A 23,393-nucleotide genomic window follows, 5' to 3' on the forward strand; every position below is an offset into this window, starting at 1 on the left:
CTCAACCTCAGGCCCGTGGGCCACATCAGGCCCGCGGGACCATTATGACTGGCCCACCAATGAAAATCTAAAAAAAAGAAGAAAAAAAAATCTGGAAAATGAAATAAAAATAAATAAATCTGAATGAAGTTATCTTTAATTACATTATTATAAGTAATACTATTAGAGGAAATTTCGGAAATGGAAATTGCGGAAATTGCGGAAACGGTAATTGCGGAAATTGCTCTTCACTTATATCTATTTTCAGGTAGATTGTTTTATTTTACTCAGTCAGCCATATCACTACTCATTTTTTTTCATGAAAAAGGTCATAGCTGGGTAATCTATTTTCAGGCAAATTGTGTTTATTGTATTTTATTTTACTCAGCCATAACAATTTATTTTCTGTTAACCAACTTGCTGGCTGGCAGGCTGGCAGGCAGGCAGACAGCTACTCATAGACAGGCAGACAGACAGACAGCTACTCATGGAGAATTGGACAGGCAGGCAGTCAGACAGCTACTCATAGACAGGCAGACAGACAGCTACTCATGGAGAATTGGACAGGCAGGCAGACAGCTACTCATGGACAATTGGACAGGCAGGAAGGCAGACAGCTACTCATAGACAGACAGGCAGCTACTCATGGACAATTGGACAGGCAGGAAGGCAGACAGCTACTCATAGACAGACAGACAGCTACTCATAGACAATTGGGCAGGCAGGCAGACAGCTACTCATGGACAATTGGACAGGCAGGAAGGCAGACAGCTACTCATAGACAGGCAGACAGACAGCTACTCATGGACAATTAGGCAGGCAGGCAGACAGCTACTCATAGACAGGCAGACAGACAGCTACTCATGGACAATTAGGCAGGCAGGCAGACAGCTGCTCAGACAGGCAGACAGACAGCTACTCATGGACAATTGGACAGGCAGGCAGGCAGACAGACAGACAGCTACTCATAGACAGGCAGGCAGACAGCTACTCATAGACAGGCAGACAGTAAGACAGCTACTCATTGACAGACAGACAAATAACTACTCATGGACAGACAGACAGACAGGCATGCAGGCAGGCAGGCAAAGAGCTACTCATGTTATGTTATTATGTTATTATAACAGCTACTCATGTTATGTGCAATAATTTGTGCAGTTATGGAAACAGCTCTTTGTGTTTATGCAAGAAAATGTAACACATTTATTTATTTACATATTGTGTGCATGCACATTGTACTTTGATACATTTTGCGAAAATAAAGCAATTGAAAGAGAGAAGTTATCAAGTATCAATATCATTAATGTCGTAATTTTATCTACTGGCCCCTGGCCCCTTGCCATTTTTGTAATGTGGCCCACAGGTAAATCTATTTGAGTATCCCTGCTTTATGGTGTCGTCCACTTAACAGTTTTTGTATTGAGTTGAAATGTACTGTAATTCTGCAAACTGTTAATAAATCAATCAATCAAAAGTCTGCACTCTGCAGGAAAGCTCAATGGGCCTGTCTGTGCGTGGGTACTCCATGTCTATTAAACCAGGGGCGGCATAGACGAGTAGCACTCGATTCTAGTGAAGTCTGCATATCTGCCAAGGAACGATAACGGAACACTGCGGCATAGACTGCAGACATAAATGACTAGAATCTAGATTCTAGACAGCATCTGCGCAATGAAAAACCAGGCGGAAAGCTGACGCGTTGAGCCCATAACTCTTACTCTATGGGTGATGAGCCATACATGAACAGTAACAAAAAACAAAAACACCCACACACACGACTGACCCTGGACATGTATATCCGGGTCACTATCGGTTCCACCAGCCTATCAAGAGCTGCCCAATATAACAGTCATCAGCTAACACTACTTGCTGGATGCATAAAGTATACTTCAACAGCGGACCCCGATGCCCTCTGGTGGCCATTTACGCGTATCCTTTTATGCACAGGGCCCATTGGGTTTTGATGCCACAAACTTTTTTTAACCAGCCTTTTCAGAACTTAGTGTTAGTGTACTGTATCTATATTTATAGTATTTAGTTTAATTCTGTTAAGGCCGGAAACCATAACATGTACTGTATCAATATTGATAGTATTTAGTGGAATTCTGTTTAGCCATATTAGGATAATAGTGTGACCAAGCAGAGAAGCAAAACTTTAATGTGGTTTTCTTTGTGTCCTACTGAACACTTTTTACGCATGACATGTTGCAGGGATTTGGAGAGGTGACCAGTGGTATGTTCACATGTCCCCTAAACAATGAAAGCAAAGCATCTCACCCTAGCTCACCCTATTACAAAAGTGCTGGCAACAGAGAACACAGAGATGAGAATTTGGCTCATCTGAACACTTTCCATGTAAGCCTACATGGCCTTTAGAGTCGAGTATTCATGACCACGCACACGCACACACACAATAAAAACAACTAGAAAAAGTGCCCCTCAGGGCACAGGTCTCCACCAGGGCAGGTCAGGTTGTGGCCTCCTGATGGTGCTATAATAGGCCAATGTGAAAAGGGTGCCATTTGTTCTTATGCCTTAAATGGCAATTGGATAATTTGAGGCATTTTGTTCCAAAAACGTGTGTTTGTAAATATCCACCTGTTGGTGGCGCTATAACAGGCCAATGTGAAAAGGGTGGGATAATTCCTCAGCCTAGTAAGAAAGTGTGTGAAAGATTTCACGTAAATTGCACGCTGCGTTCATGATTTGAGGTTTTTTGTTCAAAACGGGCCAGTCCTGTAAACTTTGAAAGCCAATGTTAGCCAATTAGGATGGAATATGAAATATGGGACAGATCCGCCTTGAACACATGACTATACAGATACTGTGTAACGATTTGCGGGATTTCTGGACAAATCTGGAGGAGTAATAGCAAAAAAATGTGTTTTACAAAAGTCTGCCTCCTGGTGGCGCTAGTTTCCGTTCTGGTTTCCGTTCAGGAAAATTTGGGGCAGAGGTTCATCGTTGGCATCTAGGGAGTGTGTGTGCAAAATTTGGAACAATGGTGCCGGAGATTAGCTGTAATGGACACACAAACACACACAGACGGAGTGCAAAACATATTATCTCCCCATGCCTTTGGCCTGGTGGAGACAATTATTCATTTTAGTTCCACTTATCTCACTTTAAAAGTATAAACTTTTGTTTTTCACAATAAAATAGAAGGCATACAAAATCATTGCATAACAAAATAATTCATAGTGCAATGACAAATTATTGCGTTACTTCCTTCTAAAACATTATACTCACAATGCATTTCGGAAATACATACAGAAAACACCTTTCTTCAAATATCATCCTTCCATAAAGGCAGTGATTACACAAACTTGAGAACTGTGGCACCATGATCACCGTGATAAGAGGAAAACTGGAAATGATCCAATATTAGGTAGTAATATTGGGTACGGTCTACATTCGCAGACAGCCAGCTAATAATGTGCGATGGTATCGCTTGCTCAAAATGACATATCATGCAAAGTGTAAGTTTGTACATACACTACAATTATAAGACTGCCATGTTTCAATATAAACAAGAGATTAATTCTTGTCAGACTATCTATTTTCAGAATATGGATGAATAGGGATAAATGGCGTTGGGGTGGCGCAGTTGTAAAGTCCCTGCCCACCATTAAGGGTTCAAATCCACCGTGGTGCATCCGGCTTTGTCGGGGGTCCATGCGAACCCAGTTGGCACGTGTTCAAGGGAGCGAAGCCGGGCGAGGACGGCACCTGTCAGCAGGGAGTGTTGGGCGGGAAAAGTAGAACGAAGGCGCTACAATCTACATCCTCCCGGTTGGGGCTCCTCACTGGCAGGTGAGTCAGTACTAGTATACACAACTGTGACAACACAGACATGTTGGGAGGCAAGGACATTACAATTTAGATGATCTGTACCCAAAGAAGAGACTGAAAGTTGAAAACTATTTCTGATTGTACCAGCCCTATTCATTCTTTGTTTTCAAGATTTGTACTGTTATACAGTATCGGGCAAGTATGTGCAAGTACTAGTGCAGAATGCAGCAAAATTGAGCAAGTAATAATATTGCAAATACTATCTTGTTCAAAACAATTTTTGTGTATTGAGAGAGAAAGCTCCTTAAACAACAACACTTTGATGACCAACTGCCTGAGTAGATGCACATCAGATTTGTTTTTCTTCCATGTACGGTATACCAATGCAAAGCACACCTGGTCAATACAGGTAAACAAATATAATATATTCAGTTTGTTATGTTGACATGTACCGACCAAAAAAATCCTTCCTGGTACGAATTCCGATACCCATAACTTGCGGATCGGTCGATACCAATACGATATCCGAGACACTATCTGATACCTGTGTGTAAAATAAATCTGGGAAAAAACTAATGGAACCAAATCCATTTGTACCTTCTCAGAGTTATGGGGGTCCTTGAAATTAAACAAAAGTTAAGAACCACTGATCTGATAAATAAAAATGTCATTAATAATATAATTGTTTAAGTGCAGCTACAAGTTAGTAAAATAATAATGCAAATAGTACAGTAAGAGTATAAAACAGTAGTGCAACTACTTATCTGAAGCAATCAAACTATATTACCATCATGTGATAAATGACGTGGTGTCGGATCAGCAGACTGGCATTTCAGGCAGTATCGGTAGCTTTTCCGATACTGGTATACTATGGGAACAACTACATGTAAACGAATATAATATACAGGTACATATAGTTTGCTATATGTCGACTATATTCACAGTCCTGTTCTTCTTCCTCTCTAGTTCGGCCCTGTCTTCCTCAGTTAGGGCCCACGTCTGGATCTCTCCGCTGCCGAAAATGGTGTAAAAGATGCCACCGAAGGCACTGATTACTGCCGAAACCCAGAACACATTCCTCCAGCCCGCTATTGAGTGCTATAAACAGGAAAGGATATAACAGGGCTGTTTATTATAGGAGAACATTTTTAAATTAGTAATTTTAGCAAGTTACACCATCATACTATTAAGTAGAAATCAGTTGTTAAGGGTGTTGCTTTTCAATGACTGCATGTGTATTGTCCTTTCTGTGTATCTTATTGTCTTAGTGTATTGTGTGTGGTAAATGAGTGTGAATGCATGTGTGCGTATTTTAGTTCAACACCTCGTGTCTGTATGTTTGGTAGTATAATGAGTATAAGTATACAGTACAAACTTATATTCAGGCATCTTACGTTTTTGGTCAGGTAGCCTGTAACAATAGGTGCCACCACACCAGGAATAGTCCCAAAAGTATTAGTGATTCCTAGAAGAACACCTGCATACCTGGAAAGTAAAAGTGAGGAAGTTCAGTGATATAATCCATACGAAATGAATGCTGATAGCAACTGTTAAATCGAGCTGTGCGACTTGTTATAATATGTGCTCTTAAGCTATACTGGATAAAAGCCTCAGTTAAATGTCTACATGTAACATGTAAATGTTTCTATACGACACCAACCGAGGTGCGATGTCTATTTGGTTCATAAAGACTCCTGCGCCACTGGTTCCTCCGATGGTTGTGCAGAGGGAGAGGAAAGTGACGGCTAGGATAGCACTGCAACCGGCATAAGCCACGGCAACCAGGAAGACCCCAGGCAGTAGGAGACCTGAGCAACGATGGAAACAGATGGAGACATGTAAAAGAGAACATGCACACCACTGCCTTACTCTCTTCTATGGTGCAGAGAATCCAAGTACAGCACACACTGAATCACCTCTGCATTGAGTCCTGCACTCAGTGTGTTAGACATAAATAACTTAATTGTCACATCACACACTTACGAGTAAAAAAAAAGGTGGGTGAAATAATTTGTGTGCAAGCTTTCAACACTGCAGTTACAGGAAGTTTTATAATTGGTTAAGAGAGAATAAAGAATGAACAGTCAAATAAATTATACAGAATGCATAAAGTGCTAATATATATATATATATATATATTTATATATAAATGTGCTGCGGCGCGACAGCTTGGCTAACAACACTGCAGAGCTCAAGAACGTTGATGTTGGATAGGAATTTGTGGAGGGCAGCGATCCAGGAATCCCGAGTTGGTGTTGGCTAGACTTCACTCTCGCAGCAACTACTATATATATATATATATATATATATATATATATATATATATATATATATATATATATATATGGGGCGTCAGTGGCAGAGTGACCGGATTCCTAGTTCGAACCCGGGTATCAATGAGCAAGACTCTGAACCCCTAATTGCTCCCGATGAGGGGAGGAGGGGGAGGTTAGTTATGTTTCAACACTGCTCATCTGACATGAGAATCATCAAACATGCCATAGTTTGTAACTTTGAATAGCTTAATTCATAAGATTATAAAATAATCTGTGTGATAGGTTGATACAGGCTAGGCCACGTCTCAACCGCATGTCTGTGTGGCATAATAAAATACAGCAATTTAACAATTTTCAACCTAGTGTCAATAATTCTGGCATGTCATAATAGGCAAAAAAAACCCAACATAAATAGCCAAAATAGCAGATCTGCAAGCTTGTAGATCGACTAATTTCAATATTTGTTGTACAACTTGGTATATCATAATACTATAGGACTTAAGTGGTTAAAACAAATGGCTAAAACAGTGTATTCTGCTATGCAGTTACTTTCTAGTTTCTCATTGTTCTACACTTCACGTGCTGCCATGTTGCAACAAAGCAGAAAATAAACAGAGGGGAACCAATTCTGCAGTGTAGTCAGACATTCTTTTCCTGTTGCTTTGCACAGGAAAAGAATGTCCAAAGTAAAAACATGTGGAAGCACCTACATACCTACAACTAGGAAGGTTGCACACAACTATTTCAATCACTCCTGGTGTAAAATTGTGATGTGACCATAAAGTTGAAGTTCAATGAAAACGAACAATAAGCATAATTTTAAAAATGCCACATGGAGGCAGGATTTTTTCAATTGAAATCTTATATTCCATTTAGCCAAGTCTGTTATGGCAGCTATTTGGTCACAATGTTTATCAATCATTACATGCTTATGAAGATGGTAGGTTAAATAAAATGGTGCATACTGAAAGTGCTGAACCACTTCATGAATTATAAACAAATACATGCACATTGCCACGCACACGCACAACTACTTGCGCATGTGCACACGCACAACTACTTGCGCACACACACGCACAACTACTTGCACACAACTACAACTCTACACACACACACACACACACACACACACAATAAAAGTTCCCTTGCCTGTGAGTGTAAATATTTTGCGTACAGCGGTGACACTAAGCTGCTTTCTGGCTATAAGGCTGTCTGCAGCAAAACCTGAGATTACAGAGAGAAACCAGGCACCCAGGTAAGGCACTGCTGACAGAAAGGCATTCTGAGGGAGTGGGAGAGAGAACACATGAGAGAGGAGGAAGATAGAGAGAGCAAGAGAGAGAGACGAGAGAGATAGAAAGAGAGAAACATATTATTCCTCAGTCATAGCATCTATTATTATTTTAAAATATCACTAGCATTGTCTGCAACCAAGCATTCAATTAAACACAGCTTTTAATCACGTACATACACAAACCCTTCTGGGAAGAAGGGTAAACACAACTTATAAACTTTGTTTAGAGGGAAATGATCTGTTTGAATTCAGAGGGAGAAATTGTAAAACATTATCACATTACCGATTTAAGGTCAAAGTGCAGAACATTGTTCATGTAAGTTGGCAGGGAGGTGAGCAGGGTGTAATACCCCCAGTTGTTGCACATCTGCGCCACAATGATCGCCCACAATGGCACCGACAGCACAATGGGTAACAGCGGCATGGACCAGCCATGACCTGTGCCCTGCAGGTTGTAGATTGGAGTTTGTTCAGTCTTAAAACATTTAGATTTTTAAGATAGTTCTGCTTTATTGATTAGCACACAGGAGAGAGCGGTGCAGAACAAATGGCACAGAATAGACTGCCCATAGAATCGAAGTCCCGTTAGTCTGAACATGCATTAAGGTTGACGAACATGCACTGCTCCCGTGCTTGCGGTTATGTTTAGGTTAGGGTTAGAGATAGGGATAGTAATTTGGGAACAATGAACCTTCTGACTAATGACACGGTACCCAGAATAGCAGATCTACAACTCACAATGGATCGGGAAGCCATGCGTTGTGTGCTTGTAAATCAACTATTTTTGGCATGCAAGACCAATGTACAACAAAGCAACAAGCAAATGAAAAACAAGATTATGATTATTTCCTGCTCCAATGTTATGGTGACTGTGAAACTTGTTTCATGGGTACCTGTGGGCCAATAGAGTTGATGATATACTCTCTCTCTTCCTCGCTGATCCGACGGTGGGTGCGAGGGTCATCTGAAACCAGAATAAACCAAAATACAGCCCAAAGACAACCAGCACCTCCTAAAACGAGAGAGAGAGGCCTGTTTAATCATAAACAATGTCTTTGTAATAATCACATACAAATCCGGAGCGGAGGGTTCATTTAATTAGTAGTGTATAAAAATTGACCATAAACAGTTCACATTAGTGTGGAAATAATATTGATTGCTTCAGAAAATTGGCCAGAACGTAATTTTAGGATTAGCAGATCATGTAGATGCAGATGCTGTAGTGTAAATCTATCTATTCATTATCTGGAATGACTAATTGACTGGAATAACTAATAATGGTTGTATTGAGTGCTCATATCATATAGAGTGCAACAGTGGGATAATCTTAAATTACTAGATTTCCATGTGTGTCACAAGACAGTGTAAGTGGACATGTCGATACATTTTCAAAGTGTTTTGTTTGTCTCTGTGTCTGTCCGTGCGACCAGACATGCTCAAAGATGTGGTGCACGGCCCCCACCGGAGCGCCTTGGAGCAGAAGGCCGGTCCTCGCTCCGAAGCCGATCTGACCCACTTTCAAACCGCTCAGCACTCAATTCATAATCCCATCGCTCCGCTCCCGCTCTGCTCACATGCTCTGGTGTGTGTGTGTGTGTGTGTGTGTGTGTGTGTGTGTGTGAGAGAGAGAATTCCCCTCACCACAGATGTAGAAGACATAAGGCCAGCCCAGTGTTTGACAGATATAGGCAGTGATGGGCAGCGCCAAAAAGGCCCCAAAGTTGGCACCTGCACCAGACAGGGTAATGAGGCGGGAACGCTCCAGCGGTGGAGCCCATCGTGCCCACATCGCCATCATGGCTGGGAATGTCACGCCCTTCAGAAACGGCGACAGATAAGACCACATCAAACAGAAAACAATTGTAATGAGGCTCTCTCTGACATGCATGTCATTCAAATCTGTCCAGCAGAGGGTGCAAATCTATGCACAGTGCACAATTTTGTTTCATATGATATGAACACCATCACACAGGAGAACTGATTGGAATTCTGTTCTCCATTAAAACATCTCACAACTCTGCAGCAGTCACAATTCACATATTCTTACCCAGTCATTAGTTGACTGAAAGTACCGCAGGTAACTTGTACAATCAAGTAGAAAATCATGCACATCCAATCCAACACATTTTAAATGCTAGGTGCAGGGCAGAAGCAATTAGCAAACAGTGAAAGAACAGAGTTTGCACACTTCCTCAGAGGAAGAGAAGAGCCACTAGGCTCGAAACACTATGCAGTGGTAATAAACCATTTATCTTTTGGTGCATATTCTATATTTCACAACCTGCTAAAGTTGATGCAGTGGTAGCCTAAAGGTTAGAGTAAGAGAAAAGAGCCCGTACACTCATCTGCTCCAAAAGTACACTTTTGGAGCAGATGAGTGTGCAGGCTCTTTTCTCTTTTTCTGATGCTACTTTTGAACCCAGCAGCACCTCTACCAAGTGATGTATTCTATTACTTTTTCTAAAGGTTAGAGGAGCCAGAGGATTCCCAGTTAAATTCCCAGGACAGGAAAAATCGGGAAGGGAAAGGGAATGGCCACCACTCACCCCTATCACACAGTGAAGTAGCCTGGAAGCCAGACAAATCTGACTATGGGGGGGGGGGGGATGCCCTGGGCAGATTGGTCTGACACTCCTCAATTTGAATTACATTTCACTCACCCCATTAGTAATGGGTGACCAATGAGACTCTTTGCTGTGTAGCCGCCCCTCGTAAATAAATCTTCCACATCGAAGTTCCAGACAAATATCTACGCAGTGATATCTACGCAGTTATATTAGTCTGGCCATGCCAGGCTACCGCTGAAGTGCCCTGGAGCATGGCACTGAACCCCCAACTGCTCCAGTCGAGTTGCTCAGTGGCCAACACAGTATAAGACTGGGTTTTTTCTGATCAGCTCCCAGGTTTTAATGTGTCTGTCTATGTGCAGCAATGGCTCAAAATGAGCATTTGTGCTCAGAGATACTACCCTGGGTAAATAAAGAAAAAAATACATCTGTTTTTCTTACCTCCCCAAACCCCTCCAGGGCTCTTAGGGCAAAGAGCCAGTAGGACCCCCACTGGGCGGCCAGTGGGGTAAGGATGGTGAGGACAGCAGTGCCCAGCACTCCTCCCCCCAGGAAGATGCTGCCCCCATAATGACCCGATAGGTAGCCCCCTGGTATCTGGGTGCACAGGTATCCAAAGAAGAATGCTCCCAGCAGCCAGCCCTGGGTCTCAGTGTCCCAAGAGTACTGGGGAACCTGAGAGAAAGCAGGAGATGCTTAAGAGAGTAACCATGATAGTAATGAGTTGCATTTGCTCCTCATCGGGAAATAGAAATATGAAAAGGATGAGGGAGAAAATAAGAAGAGAAACAGAGGGGGAACACCAGCAGTAACAATCATACCCCATCTGGCTGGTCTGGGGTCTGGGAGCTGTTCCTATCATGTGGAGGTAGGGGACACTCATGGACTATTGAGCCGTTCGTGGCTGGCTCCGATTCAGTGGCGTTGACCATGGCTACCATGGCCACGCTGAGGTTGACGCGGAGACCGTAGACGACGGAAAACCCAAAGAACATCATTAGAGCCAGGCTGAGCCGAGCTGAGCCGCACTGGGGAGGGACTGTACAGGGTACATATTATGTGGTTAACGACGTCATCATGAGTACGTTGATTTAAATAAAATAAAAGATGAATCAGTACATAAAGGAGAATGAGCTAAGTTGCCTGAATAATTGACAGTATTGGATATCGGGCAAAAGAAAAAGACTGCTTTTGATCTTGTGCAGTTACACAGCTCTATGTGCATAAAACTAAATTACCACTCACTTAATAATAATTAAAACAAATGGTTGTATCTGGTTAAATATAGCCATCTCTAAACATTACGCAATATCGTAATGTGCAATTACAGTGCCAAGGAGACCATAAGGTTAATCGAGAGAAGGAAGACGTCATATCTGGACACTAACAATGTGGATGAGTACAAGCCTACAATAATTGAAAGCACACATGGGGAGACCCCCACAAGGTAAGTCTTGTCATTTCTCAAAGATTTTTTCCAAATATAATCAAAGTACAGTACAGAGAAGTGAGAACAGTACACTACAATACAGAGCACAGTACAGTACAGTACAGTACAGTACAGTAACTATAACAATAAATGTATAGTTGCACCGCTCAGTTCACACAGGTGTATTTTTAAATATGATTTAAATGATTAATTTCATGGAAGAATACATTAGCTTAAAAACACACCTGCAACAGTCTCAATGAGGGGCTCAGTATCTTCACTCTGTCCCAAATGGGCGGAGGTGGTGGAGCACTGATCTGGTGGTGCCATGTCAGTTGGTCAGGAAGGAATGCAATGCAAGACTGGAGCATGGATGGAAGTCAACAAGCTACCCAGTCAGTCCATTGATCTCTGTCCGAGATAGAAATAGAAATATATCTTTATAAATAATATGTATTATGTAACCTATATAATATATATCAAGAAAATAGACACTGAATCCCTAATTGCTTCCGATGAGCAGGTTGGTGCATTGCATGGTTTCCTCCGCCATCTGTGTATGAATGTGTGTGTGTGTGTGTGTGTGTGTGTGTGTGTGTGTGTGTGTGTGTGTGTGTGTGTGTGTGTGTGTGTAATGCACAATCATAAAGCACCTTGGATTAAAGCACTATATAAATGCACAGCATGTGTCAGGGCCAGGGGAAAGTATGTCACAAGAGATTGGATGAATTAGATCATGTGGATGGAGGAGTAACCATACTGCATGTAAACCCGTAATATCAAAACCGCATAATCAGTGAATCTGAGAAAATGTTTAAATAGGCTATTGTTACTACAGCGGCAATAAGGCCTCCATATATGGTCACGCCTCGTGACACGTCACGCCACCATACCGATCTCATCAAAGCCATACATGGAGAAGACTGGATCATCACCTAGATCTGCATAGCTGGCCAGCAACTCTACATCTGACCTCAAATCTCAAACCCTTTCTCCATATATGGAGCTGACCTGTTCTGATATTCCATATGTTGATCCTTCCCTACCCGTCCTTCCTCTTCGATGTCTCCCTTTTGACTGATACCTGTCCATTCAAACTCTAGACAGGCCTTCCCCAAAGTTATTAGTAGAGTTCTCAACAGGCCCGACACTACCTGGGCCCTCATCAAACCCTGTACACTCAAGACACTGCCCCTGCTGCCAACCTTAGATCTCCATATATATGGACCTGACCTGTTCTGACACATTTTGTAGGCACATTATTATTGATATAAACTTAAGAAACCTCTATTCATCATTATTTGTGAAAACCTGAGTTTTATCATCCTGACATGGATGGGACAAGGATCCTCTTGAGCTGCTGTAGAGAACCAGCTCATGGCTTTAGCTGAGGTATTCCAAATATCTGTGTAGAATCACAATGTGTTGGTCTGTCTGCAAATTCTAGGATTAGCTGAGCATACCGGATCATAGCCATGATCTTATTAACCACATGAACCCTACCATCCATATTCTGGAAACTAGGGCAGCCTGGGATCCGTTTGGATTTTAACAATTCTGGTTGGTTTCCTTGGTTACTTGACGGGTTTCCGGACCCTTATAGGTTTGTAACTCTGAGAGTGTGCAAATGTTGTACACTGTTTTATTTGTACACTCTCAGAGTTATGGTGGTCCTTGAAATTAAAAAGAAAAGTGTGAGAACCACTGACAGTGTAATAAACCGGTTGTGGAAAGTAATGGTTCCAAATGTAATGGAAACGATTCTGGGTTCGTTCCTCTTATTCCTCCGATTACGGATCTCCGGAACATAAATTATTTCCCTGTTCAGACACTGTGGATTCAAAATCCAAGTTCACTATTCTTTGCACTATCTTGTCCTGTTTTGCACTTGTCCTAATGTTGTTGTAACTGCACTCTGCTGTCCCACCAAACCAAATTCCTAACATGTTTACATGTCATGGCAATAAAGTCTTCTGATTCTGAAGTTAGTTGGTCTTGTACAGTACAGTACAGTACGAGAGAAGTACAGTATAGTACACCGCTCAGTTCACACAGGTGTGATTTCTTTCTACTAAGTCTGTGTCTCATAGAAGGGCCGTGGCAGTTCAGAAACCCGTCCACCAGTAAAATCATCGTTTCTATTGTTAACTTAACTTGGATTCCCCATGATCACTGGTCAGTGGTCACTGGATGATTTTCTGAACCCTGTTGAAAAGTGGTCCTTTATTAAGGGGAACTCTGACCAGAGCTAGGGGAAGTCAAACAAAATGACTCAAGCTTTTTCTATGTCTCTCTCTCTCTTTTAATGCAATGGTCGCTTTAAAAAAAAATATGACAGAGAGCAGCAAACAATGCTTTCGTGATGTTTCATCCCACACTTTAAACTAAAGTGTGTTTTCACAGGGTACCACCAAACTACCAGCTGGAAGATCTCTTCCATGAATACATTGAACAGATAACGAAATAATTTAAAGTGGAAATAGACATTTTATAGCAAGCCTATTAAGTCACCACAACAAACCACATTTCAGGTATGCCGCATAAAAGACTAGCATTATAGTCATTGATTGATTTATTAACAGTTTGCAGAATTACAGTACATTTCAAGTACAACTCAATACAAAAATGATCAATGGTCAATGAGGCCATTTCACAGTTTCTGATTTAGCCCTAGAATGGCTCTTATACATACAGTTGGTAACAACAGAGACATTCTAGGGCTATCTCTTATTATGCTATAAAACATTTGACTTAAACTGTTAAACTGAGGACACTGTGATAACAGCTGTCCTCTGGTTCTGGAAAAGCTAAACCCATAGGCTTCAGTAGCCCTACAAGCAGAACCCAATGGTACTGAAGTTTCTGACATTTTTGAGACCCGGCCGGATTGGGCTGACCCAGGGGGTTCCGAGAGGGGCTAAGCTCCGTTCACATTGAAGAAGCTGCTTTAAAAAGCAGAAGCAGAACTCAGAAAGACGCAGCTTTTTTTTGAGAAAGTGGGCGTGTACAAGGTACCTGTCACTCAAGCTGCCTGGACTGGCTGTCTGGCTTTGAGACGAGAGACGGGCAGTTTGAGCAGATGCGCATTTGAAAGTCTAAAATGTAAAATAGCGACTGTAGAGGAGAAATAATGATATATTTAGTTACATCATAACCTATGTATGGATGAATAAATAATATAATCTTGGTAAACTTGTTTGTAAATAACCGAACGGACCGGATCTCAATCCTCCCCGTCTTCAGTGTTCATGTCTCCCCCCCACACTCCGCTCTCCTCTCCCCCCTAGGCCACGAGCGAAACACTCCGGGCATTGTTTTAAATGGCGGCTCTGTATGTAATGTTAATGTTGATTTAGAAAGAGCATACCGTAGAAATACAATTGTATGTATCCAGCACGTCGTAAAAGCAATTAAAACAGCTTATGTTTACGTGCGATTTCCGGACATTCAGTCCCAAGTCTCCCGTGGAAGGGAGCTCCTATCTCGGCGCTGTCTGAAATGATTCCCTCAAATAAATATATGCGATTGGTTTATCGATTCAGAACGCAGCAAACCAATCACAAAACATGGGCAACATATTGCATAAATAGAGGGGGTACATACAACTGATATAAAGGCTATTAATTATTTTTTAAAGGTATGATTCACGGTGCCCACGTTTCAACAATCAACATACAATGCAGCGACACACACACACACACACACACGAAAGTGGACCGACTTCTGGACCCTGTGGCCCGGCCCGCGGAGGACCCCCTAAGTTGAGACTGGGTGTCGAGGAGCGTACACCAGTGGTCAACGCCCTGTGCTCAGGGCGAGGTCCCGCGACAAGGGCAATTAATTTTAGTGCGAGGAAACGTCCCGCAAATCGTCTCCGAGCACAGCTCTCCTCGGCGTTCCAGTACTGGGGACTACTGTACTGTGTACTGTGTGTGTGTGTGTGTGTGTGTGTGTGTGTGGGGGGGGGGGGGGGGGGGGTACATACAACTGATATAAAGGCTATTAATTATTTATTTTAAAGGTATTGATTGACGGCGCAAAAGCTTCAACATACTACCGAGAGACACACGAGGATCGGCACAGAAACGCGCTGAGAGCGGGCTGCTGCTTCCCTCTTCTCGGGGAAGGTTTTGGCGAAAACTCCCGACACAACTATTGTTTAGTTGTTTGTCTATCTATCTATATCTGCTAATTTATCAACCGTGTGTGTGTGCACTGTTTAGTCCACAATCAGCGTCAGCGACGGATAGCGTTCCGGAGAGTTCAGTTCAGTAGTCCATCCATAGCTTCGATGAGAACCGGAGGGGGGGGGTGAATGCACGATGACTTGTCCCCAGAAACGTGACACTCGCGACGGCACACGGAACACAACCTGTTTTCACCGCTTCGACAACTTGTTTCTCATATAAACTTTAATTTCTATCACAAAATATGCTATGGTCTTGCCAAATATCCATTCATATTTCATATACAGCCCATATTCAAAAAGTATATTTTTTAATGCGGACAATTGGGTCGGACAGCTTTCCAGAGGGTTTTCGGTTTTGTAAAATGAGCTCAACTCCGCCTCCTCAAACCACGCTGTGCTCTGATTGGCTACACGCAGATTTTTAAAGCTCCAGCTTTTAAAAGCTGCTTTAAAGTTAAGCTCCGGTGAGCAAAAAAAAAAGCAAAAACAAAAAAAAGCTATTGTTCCAGCTTTTAAACGCAGAAGCTGTTCAGCATAGAGATAACATGGGACGAAGAAGCAGAAGCTAGCTTCTGCTTCTTCAGTCTGAATGGGGCTTAAGGCTTCATTAGCTCTGGTCCATAGCTCTAATGAGCTTTAGTGGGTCTGGTACAGACGAACATATTTTATATTTTTGCTAAAGCTTACCTTATGTATTTTCTCAGTTTAAGCATGTGGGCTCCGGCATGATGCTGGTCGTTTTGCCCCTTTAATAAACGTCAAGTGCAAAACCTTCCCAGAATCTCGTCTTTAAGTTTATATCCATGGCATTGGCATCTGCTAATGCCGACAGAAAAAGGACTGTCTGCTCGACTCTGCTGCCTAAGCTATTATCACAATAAGGAAATGCAACACATGAGTCACGTGAGTGAAACGTTGTTTCGTAAGTGTAGATCTATAGATTACACCGACTGACTCTTTCCACTTTGCACGGATCGTGTTCGTTCCCCATGTAGTACAAATCACTGAATCAGTAGTATGTTGAGCTGTGACGTTCTAGCTGCTAGAATGCTAGAATCTAGCATGTGATCATTTGGCTCCGCCTCCCCCTTCCTCAAAGTTTTAGCAATATCTTTATGGGACTGCATGTGTCTGTTTTAGTCAGTCTCTATGCTGTTGGGTTTTAGTCCATTAAATGTGTCAAAAACATTTGTGGAAATAAACGATTTACTTATAATTGATAAGCACATATGGTGTTTTAATGCATTGCCTCAACAGAAACAATATTTCTCCTCCTCTGTTTTCATCTTGTTGCTATAGCAACGACCCCACGCGAGGCGGTGCAGCCCATAGAGCAGCCTTGCAGAGTCGCTCGGTTCTTGATTTGGCGTCGGTAGTTAACTACACTTTACGTTGCTCATTGCTGACTATTTAGCTCTTTGTAAAGTCGCATTTATTATGGCGCATTACAGGGTAAGTAACCACTCCGAAACATGTCTTTCAGATCTTATTAATATTTACATTTGTACTGTGAGTGCCGGCCCTTTACCCTTAGGCCTAATTTCATAGGGTAAAGTAGGTTCTTGTTTTACAATTTACAATGTTTCTACTTGCCAACCCATTTGCAGCACAAAGCTGTCAGCAATTAACGCCTATATTGAACCATACTTTGTTCCAGGCCGCAGATTCTAAACGTGAACAATTTAGAAGGTACCTTGAAAAATCCGGGGTCATTGACAGTCTCACCAATGGTATGTATTGTATTATTTTTTAATGAGTTGATGCATATCATGCATCATTGTTTGGTGCATTATTAGCTCTGGTCCATAGCCCTAATGCTTGATTCTGCCTAGCTCTGCATGGTCCATAGCCCTAATGCTTGATTCAGGGCAGAATCAAGCATTAGGGCTATGGACCAGAGCTAGTGCATTGATATGATTTATCATCATATTATAATCAATTATCATCACATTTGTTTTCTTTTTTTGCAGTACTAGTGACCCTTTATGAAGAGACAGACAAACCGAATAATGCTCTGGAGTATCCTTAATTTCTAAGTTGTGTTACACAAATTCCATTGGCGAGTATATAGAATCATATTTATTTTATAATCTATGGCTCGAAAGTCAGAAATGGGTTACTGTGGGTCCAACATTTTCTTAGCTGGGATCAGATGGGCTAGGTCAAACTGTGGGTTAGGAGCACCCACATTTTGGAGATAAGATAGAGGGTACTGTTGCCATTAGCAACATTAGAATGGCAACATGAGCCAAGCAATGAAAGCAGATGGTTTGCTAAATGTTCACTTTATGAGTAATTTTTTCTTACCAGGTATAAGTTTCATCAAGGCAGTGAAGGCACTACTATGTTCTCTCTTCACTCTATTTACGTTACTATTTCCTTGTTGTTTATTGACTAGCTTACTTACATTCTTACTTTTTTAACCGGTATTCCGTAGCTCTTTTAAGTCACTCTACGAGCATCTGCTAAAGGCCTTTATGAGCAGGATTTGGTGTGCATTGAAAAACAGAAAGGCTACCCCTTTTTCAGGCAAAAATAAGCACGTAAGTGATTTGGTTTTGACTCAACACTTGTTATTATTCAGTGCACTAATTCTTTCCCTTTTTTAGCTTTTAATGTAATGCTATCATATAGATAAACTGTCTGTTGTCAGCAGTCCAACAATGACAACAAGTGTCAGTTAACAGTAATATACATTGAGTTGGGTTATAACCATCATGGATCGATATTTCATATTTGTGGGACATTCTGGAAAAGTGTGCACCCCTGGGTGCACACTTTACTTCTGGCCTGGAGAAAATTAATCTTTTTCCAAATGTATACATCCTTGCTTTCCATACTGTCAGACTAGACACTGATGAATGTGCTGCTATATTATATACTGTATGGCCCCTGTTTTTCAACCACCTTACAATACCACAAATTATAAAAATGTTAACATGGATGGCCGGCCGGCTCCAATCACAATTTAACTGGGGAAGTCAGTGCCAACAGCAATGACCCATTGAGTTATATCACTGCAGATAAAGAACAAAATGTACAGAGAATGGGTTGACCTTCACTCACACAGTTTCGTAAAGCTTCACCTTGGAGCGGGAGGTCCAGGGCCAGCTGATGCGGAGGCACTCCGCTTAGAACTGGCTGAGCTACAACAGAAGTGTGACATGCTGGTAGAGGAGAACAAAGGGCTAAGAAATAAGGTGACAGATTCATAATTCTTCATTAAGTAAAAAATAATGAAAGAAAGTACAATGGCTCAATTTTACTGTTGCAAAAACTTATGATTGACTGTTTTCTCCCTAGCTTTTGCAGTATGAACCCATGCCTGAAGAGGGAGCTGAAGAATAGAGGATCAATGGCCTCAGTCATACATTAAAAAAACCACAAAACAAGTTTTATCCAATGATGTACAGTGACTCACTGCAGATTATACTATTACTACTTTCCAATAATAAAATAATTTCCTTGCCACATGTAATCATGAGTTGTTTTATGAGCAAAACTCATTAAATAACTTACAAGATTGATATCAACTGTGTAGATTGATGGCGTAAAAAAAAGCACATTTTCATATAAAGGCAACACATCACAAATTAACAAACAGATCAACCTGATAGGAAAACTAAGATCTGATCAGAATCAGAACACGATGAACTGACATTTTCAGTCTAGTTTCAATTCCATTTCTCAATTTAAGTATCTAACCATCAGCAACGCCAAAGATTTGGATACTCATAGGTTTGAATGACAGTTTTCTGAGCAGTTAAATAAATATGTTTTGTTTTATATTGTACTGTTTTTGTTGAATTGCTTGTGTGAAATTGTACACTTCCACAATTCCACAATTGAAATAAAATGACAGTAGTAGGGATCACAGGAAGAGAGTTTAAAACTGTTGCCATAGGAAACTATAATGATGGTGAAACATTTGCCTTTCAGTGGGGGCCGGATTCAAAGAATAGTATTGATGTGTATACTAGTAGAGCATCAAGTTATGTAACAGCCAATTGCTGCCTAGAGCTGATTCGCAGTTACATGGATTTTTATGGTTCAGACAATCCATTACTCTCTCGTACTATTTTATTTTTACTGACTAGGTGCATACAGAGGTCAGCTTGATCTCCGTAATAAAATCTATACATCTCTGTAACAAACTTTGAAACAAGATACAGCAGGCATAGGCCTGTGGCAGTCATAATGTGGTTTAAGCACAAGCAACGTAGATTAACATACATCTAATAAAATATGTTTAATAACTGGATGTGAGAAGTATAGCATAGTGTGTGTGTGTGTGTGTGTGTGTGTGTGTGTGTGTGTGTGTGTGTGTGTGTATGTGTGTGTAGTACATTCAAACATCCAATGTTAACAGAACTAGTGTCCAAATAAAACATAATAGCCTACCGGTATCATGAGGAATGTATAGTACAGCAAAAAGACTAGTCTATATACGGTAGTATCCAAACAGACATTTCAGAGTTTCTGGTGTCATGATAACACAAGTTATTTAATGTTTAGATCTGCAGGTCGTTTCGCCTGCTGCTGGCGCTGCTTGCAAGCGATATTCTACGGTTGGGAGAGGAGCCTATGGGACTGTTACTCTCACAACTGTGTCGAGACACAGAGCTCAGCTCTCCTGCCGAGTCTGGGCTCTGTGGTCTGCTCAGTCTTTTGAGATCCATTTTAGAGAGCGTCCTCGTTCGGGTAGCTCCATAGATGCTTCGAGGCCTCATGTTTATATTCCCAGTGTAGGAGTCCCCACTGTCTGAACTGTTGCTCTCCATCACTGTTGAGCATTGCCATGTTGGACTGACCCTCCGTGACTTCCTTGTGATACCTGTCCGATCAGGGCCTGGGGAGGTGCCCACTGCAGGGAGAGTGGGACAATCCTTGTCGCCACACTCCAGGTCACTGTGATGGGTGAGAGACTGCGTGAGGTCCTCTGGCTTTTCGTGCTTATCCACTGGAGGTGGAGACCGTGTCTCACTGCTGGTGTTATTGGAGTTGCTGTTGTGCTCAGCAGAGCTCAGAACGACCTCCTTGCTGTCCTTGTGGTCGTCTGAGCTCGGCTTGGCACTAAGGTCCCCCTGAATCGGAACAAAGGCAGAGGAAGCGTTTAGTAGAGGGAAAGTAGGGCCATTGCCTTGCTTTTCCATCAGCAAAGTATATCCACTTGGCGCTGAGGGAATAGTAGCCTCAGAGGGAATCATGGAAACATGTTCTTCCTTGAGGTTGCCCCTTTTGACCTCCTTGACCTTTTTGTAGCTCAAGTGTACAATCTCAAGCAGGCTGAGGAAGAGAGAGATGCAGGCAATCACCTGCATAAACATCATGAAGACTGATTTCTCTGTGGGCCTGGAGACATAACAATCTACGACATTGGGGCATGGTTCCCTTTCACACTTATAAAGAGGATCCAGGTGTAGTCCGTAGAGGATAAACTGGCCCATCATGAAGGCTAACTCCACCACTGAGCGAGTCGCAATGTGAGCCACATAGGTTTGCAATAGAGACCCCCTCAGTGGTGCCTTGTTGAGCTTGCCCTGATCCATTTGTCTCAACTCGCGCTCAATGCGCCTCCGTTTCTCCACCAGCTCCACATCCACTGATTCCAGTTCCCGACGCAGGCCCACTTTCTTACAATGGCGCTCCTTCTCAAGGGCCCGAAGCTGGTAGATGGCATGACCCATGTACACCAATGAGGGAGATGACACAAAGATGACCTGTAGAACCCAGTAGCGGATGAGGGAGATAGGGAAGGCTTGGTCGTAGCACACATTGCGGCAACCAGGCTGCTCTGTGTTGCAGATGAAGTCAGACTGCTCGTCGTTCCAAACATCCTCTGCTGCGACTCCCAGCACCAACATCCGGAAGATGAAAAGGACTGTGAGCCAAATCTTGCCAATTATGGTGGAGTGGATGTGCACCTCCTCTAAGATCCCACCCAGGAAGTTCCAGTCTCCCATTTTTAAGCGGGTATTGCTGTAGAACAATGTAAATTATACAAGAAAATGTTAATTATATAATTGCAAAATTGGACAAAGCCTTTATAACACAGAACTGAACATCGGATCAGAAAAATTATTATCAAAAAATTATTTATTTTGAAATAATGACAATTTAAAGTGGAATATAATGCCTTTCATAGACAAAATAGGAAAAAAGGAGAGGGGACTAACATTATCCCAGGCAGAATGTTTTTTTCTTTATATTTATTTCTTTATAATATTTCTGTATTTTATTGACCTAGACAAAGCAATGAAAGAAAGCAAAACCTTATACCATTATCTAATATCAGCATCTCATCGCAATGTTATCTGCTAATCAATGAATATTGGCAACCATTAGATGTGAGCTGTAATCATTACAAAATAGTCTAATGGACATAATGGTAGCCCATGATGTAATAATTCTTGACTTGTTTAGCATTGATACTAGAGGACAGGAAAAGGACATCTTATACTGTAACTGACAGCTTTGGCCTGATTGCAGCACCTACTCCAAAAACGGATTTAAAATTAAACTTACCTTTCATTTTGGATATGAATGGTAATGGTCAAGACATGTTGCAACAAAATCTGCCACTGAATACAATCTTATGAGCATTGTTAATTGTTAATTGTTAAACGCTAAAAACACAAACTAATGTTCTCTGTGATTCCAGGCTCCACTGCTGGTGCAAACTAGAAAAAAATGATCCCTGTTGGCTGTAGTTGTACACAATTTATAGGCTGCACAGAGAAATCAATGCTGTGTTCTGTTGCCAATTGCCATGTACCTTGGAGCTCTGCGGATGCTCGGGCGCCGGAGGTGGCTCTTTCGAGTCATTGGCGCGAAACGTGCCGCCAAATATTCCATGCCCTCTGTGGTGTGGTGGGAATGTAGCTACTGGTGGGTTCCTGCAGTTGGATAGATTCCATTTAATGAAATACTTATGAAATGGTACATCATGACATGACTCATTAATAATATTTGAGAAACAAATTAGCTAATAGATTATTAAATGGCACTTCCCCACTGTTCCCAATAGTCAGGATATGTTAGATGCGGAGGACAATTTTGTGCAAACCCATTAACCCATTAGGACCTGAGGCAGATTCTACAAAATAATGCCTTGTTTGATTCAGTATTTAGATATTTGATATTGTAACTTTTTTTAAGTTGCTTGATTCAGTATTTTTGATACTTTTTTTAAAATATTTGATATTGTAACTTAAATTACTTTTTTCATTTATAAAATGTTGTTATTGTATTCTATTTTCTTCATTTCCCCCAAAAAATAATTACAAATAATTAAAAAATAAATAAAAATAAAGTAATTGATAAAACACATGGTCCCTTCACATAAGGACGACAATAATATCAGTAGTCACCAGAACAAATAACAGGTGTTTATGTTGGAGTTTGAAGTTACAACGGGTTTGTATAGGAAGGGGGCGTGTCTGATAAAATTATATAAAATATTTAAATACTTAATGAAGCAACAAAAGCCTGAGTCAAAACTACGCCAAACATGTGTGGAAGTGAAATATTCCTATGACTTGTCAGCATTACCTCTGTTATATAACATGTTTATATCTAAGTATATAGTAGTATATCTAATGTTTATATATAAGTACCAATGATGACAAGTAATTGTGTCTCTGCTTGTGCCTGAAGTGCAGTCAGACAACAGGGGCAGCTTCATTGTTTATCTTTGGTGTAATCTCACACCTATGTTCCTGTATTTTAAAAAGCGTGTAGCAAGATTTGTCACCCAGGGTCATGACACCAGACAGGGTTGAAGTTCAATTTGTGAACCTCACAAATCTAAATAGACTTCAGGATTAGGCATAATAGCATTCCTCTCACTGTGTTAGCAAATCTATTT

The 23,393-nt window shown here is 41.5% G+C and overlaps 3 protein-coding genes across 5 annotated transcripts; 1 reads left to right on the forward strand and 2 right to left on the reverse strand.

Annotated features, from left to right (window-relative positions):
• Nucleotides 1–1,268: 1,268 nt before the first annotated feature.
• LOC308332079 (sialin) lies at nucleotides 1,269–16,387 on the reverse strand. 3 transcript variants are annotated; one of them, XM_080787711.1, is made up of 11 exons: nucleotides 16,214–16,387; nucleotides 11,583–11,748; nucleotides 10,730–10,947; nucleotides 10,335–10,583; nucleotides 8,983–9,157; nucleotides 8,235–8,305; nucleotides 7,625–7,786; nucleotides 7,197–7,329; nucleotides 5,432–5,579; nucleotides 5,166–5,256; nucleotides 1,269–4,869 (listed from the first exon to the last, which is right to left on the reverse strand). In XM_080787711.1, the coding sequence occupies exons 2-11, from the start codon at nucleotides 11,665–11,667 to the stop codon at nucleotides 4,693–4,695; spliced, it is 1,509 nt and encodes a 502-aa protein (XP_080643837.1). In that variant the 5' UTR covers nucleotides 11,668–11,748; nucleotides 16,214–16,387; the 3' UTR covers nucleotides 1,269–4,692. The 3 variants fall into 3 exon arrangements, with proteins under 3 accessions (XP_080643837.1, XP_080643835.1, XP_080643836.1); XM_080787709.1 differs by having other exon boundaries at nucleotides 1,270–4,869; nucleotides 8,235–8,353; XM_080787710.1 differs by having other exon boundaries at nucleotides 1,271–4,869; nucleotides 8,235–8,353; nucleotides 10,350–10,583.
• A 443-nt stretch (nucleotides 16,388–16,830) lies between these two features.
• Nucleotides 16,831–19,103, forward strand: mycbp (MYC binding protein). The gene is made up of 5 exons (XM_080788366.1): nucleotides 16,831–16,978; nucleotides 17,184–17,256; nucleotides 17,497–17,545; nucleotides 18,597–18,726; nucleotides 18,830–19,103. The coding sequence occupies exons 1-5, from the start codon at nucleotides 16,964–16,966 to the stop codon at nucleotides 18,872–18,874; spliced, it is 312 nt and encodes a 103-aa protein (XP_080644492.1). The 5' UTR covers nucleotides 16,831–16,963; the 3' UTR covers nucleotides 18,875–19,103.
• A 934-nt stretch (nucleotides 19,104–20,037) lies between these two features.
• Nucleotides 20,038–21,495, reverse strand: gja9b (gap junction protein alpha 9b; the record flags this gene model as incomplete). Its single annotated transcript, XM_080786880.1, has 1 exon — nucleotides 20,038–21,495. Exon 1 carries the CDS (start codon nucleotides 21,487–21,489, stop codon nucleotides 20,038–20,040), a length of 1,452 nt encoding a protein of 483 aa, XP_080643006.1. The 5' UTR covers nucleotides 21,490–21,495.
• Between the last annotated feature and the right edge of the window lie 1,898 nt (nucleotides 21,496–23,393).

Source organism: Protomyctophum bolini (assembly GCF_963924005.1).
Source record: "Protomyctophum bolini genome assembly, chromosome: 17".
Lineage (NCBI taxonomy): Eukaryota > Metazoa > Chordata > Actinopteri > Myctophiformes > Myctophidae > Protomyctophum > Protomyctophum bolini.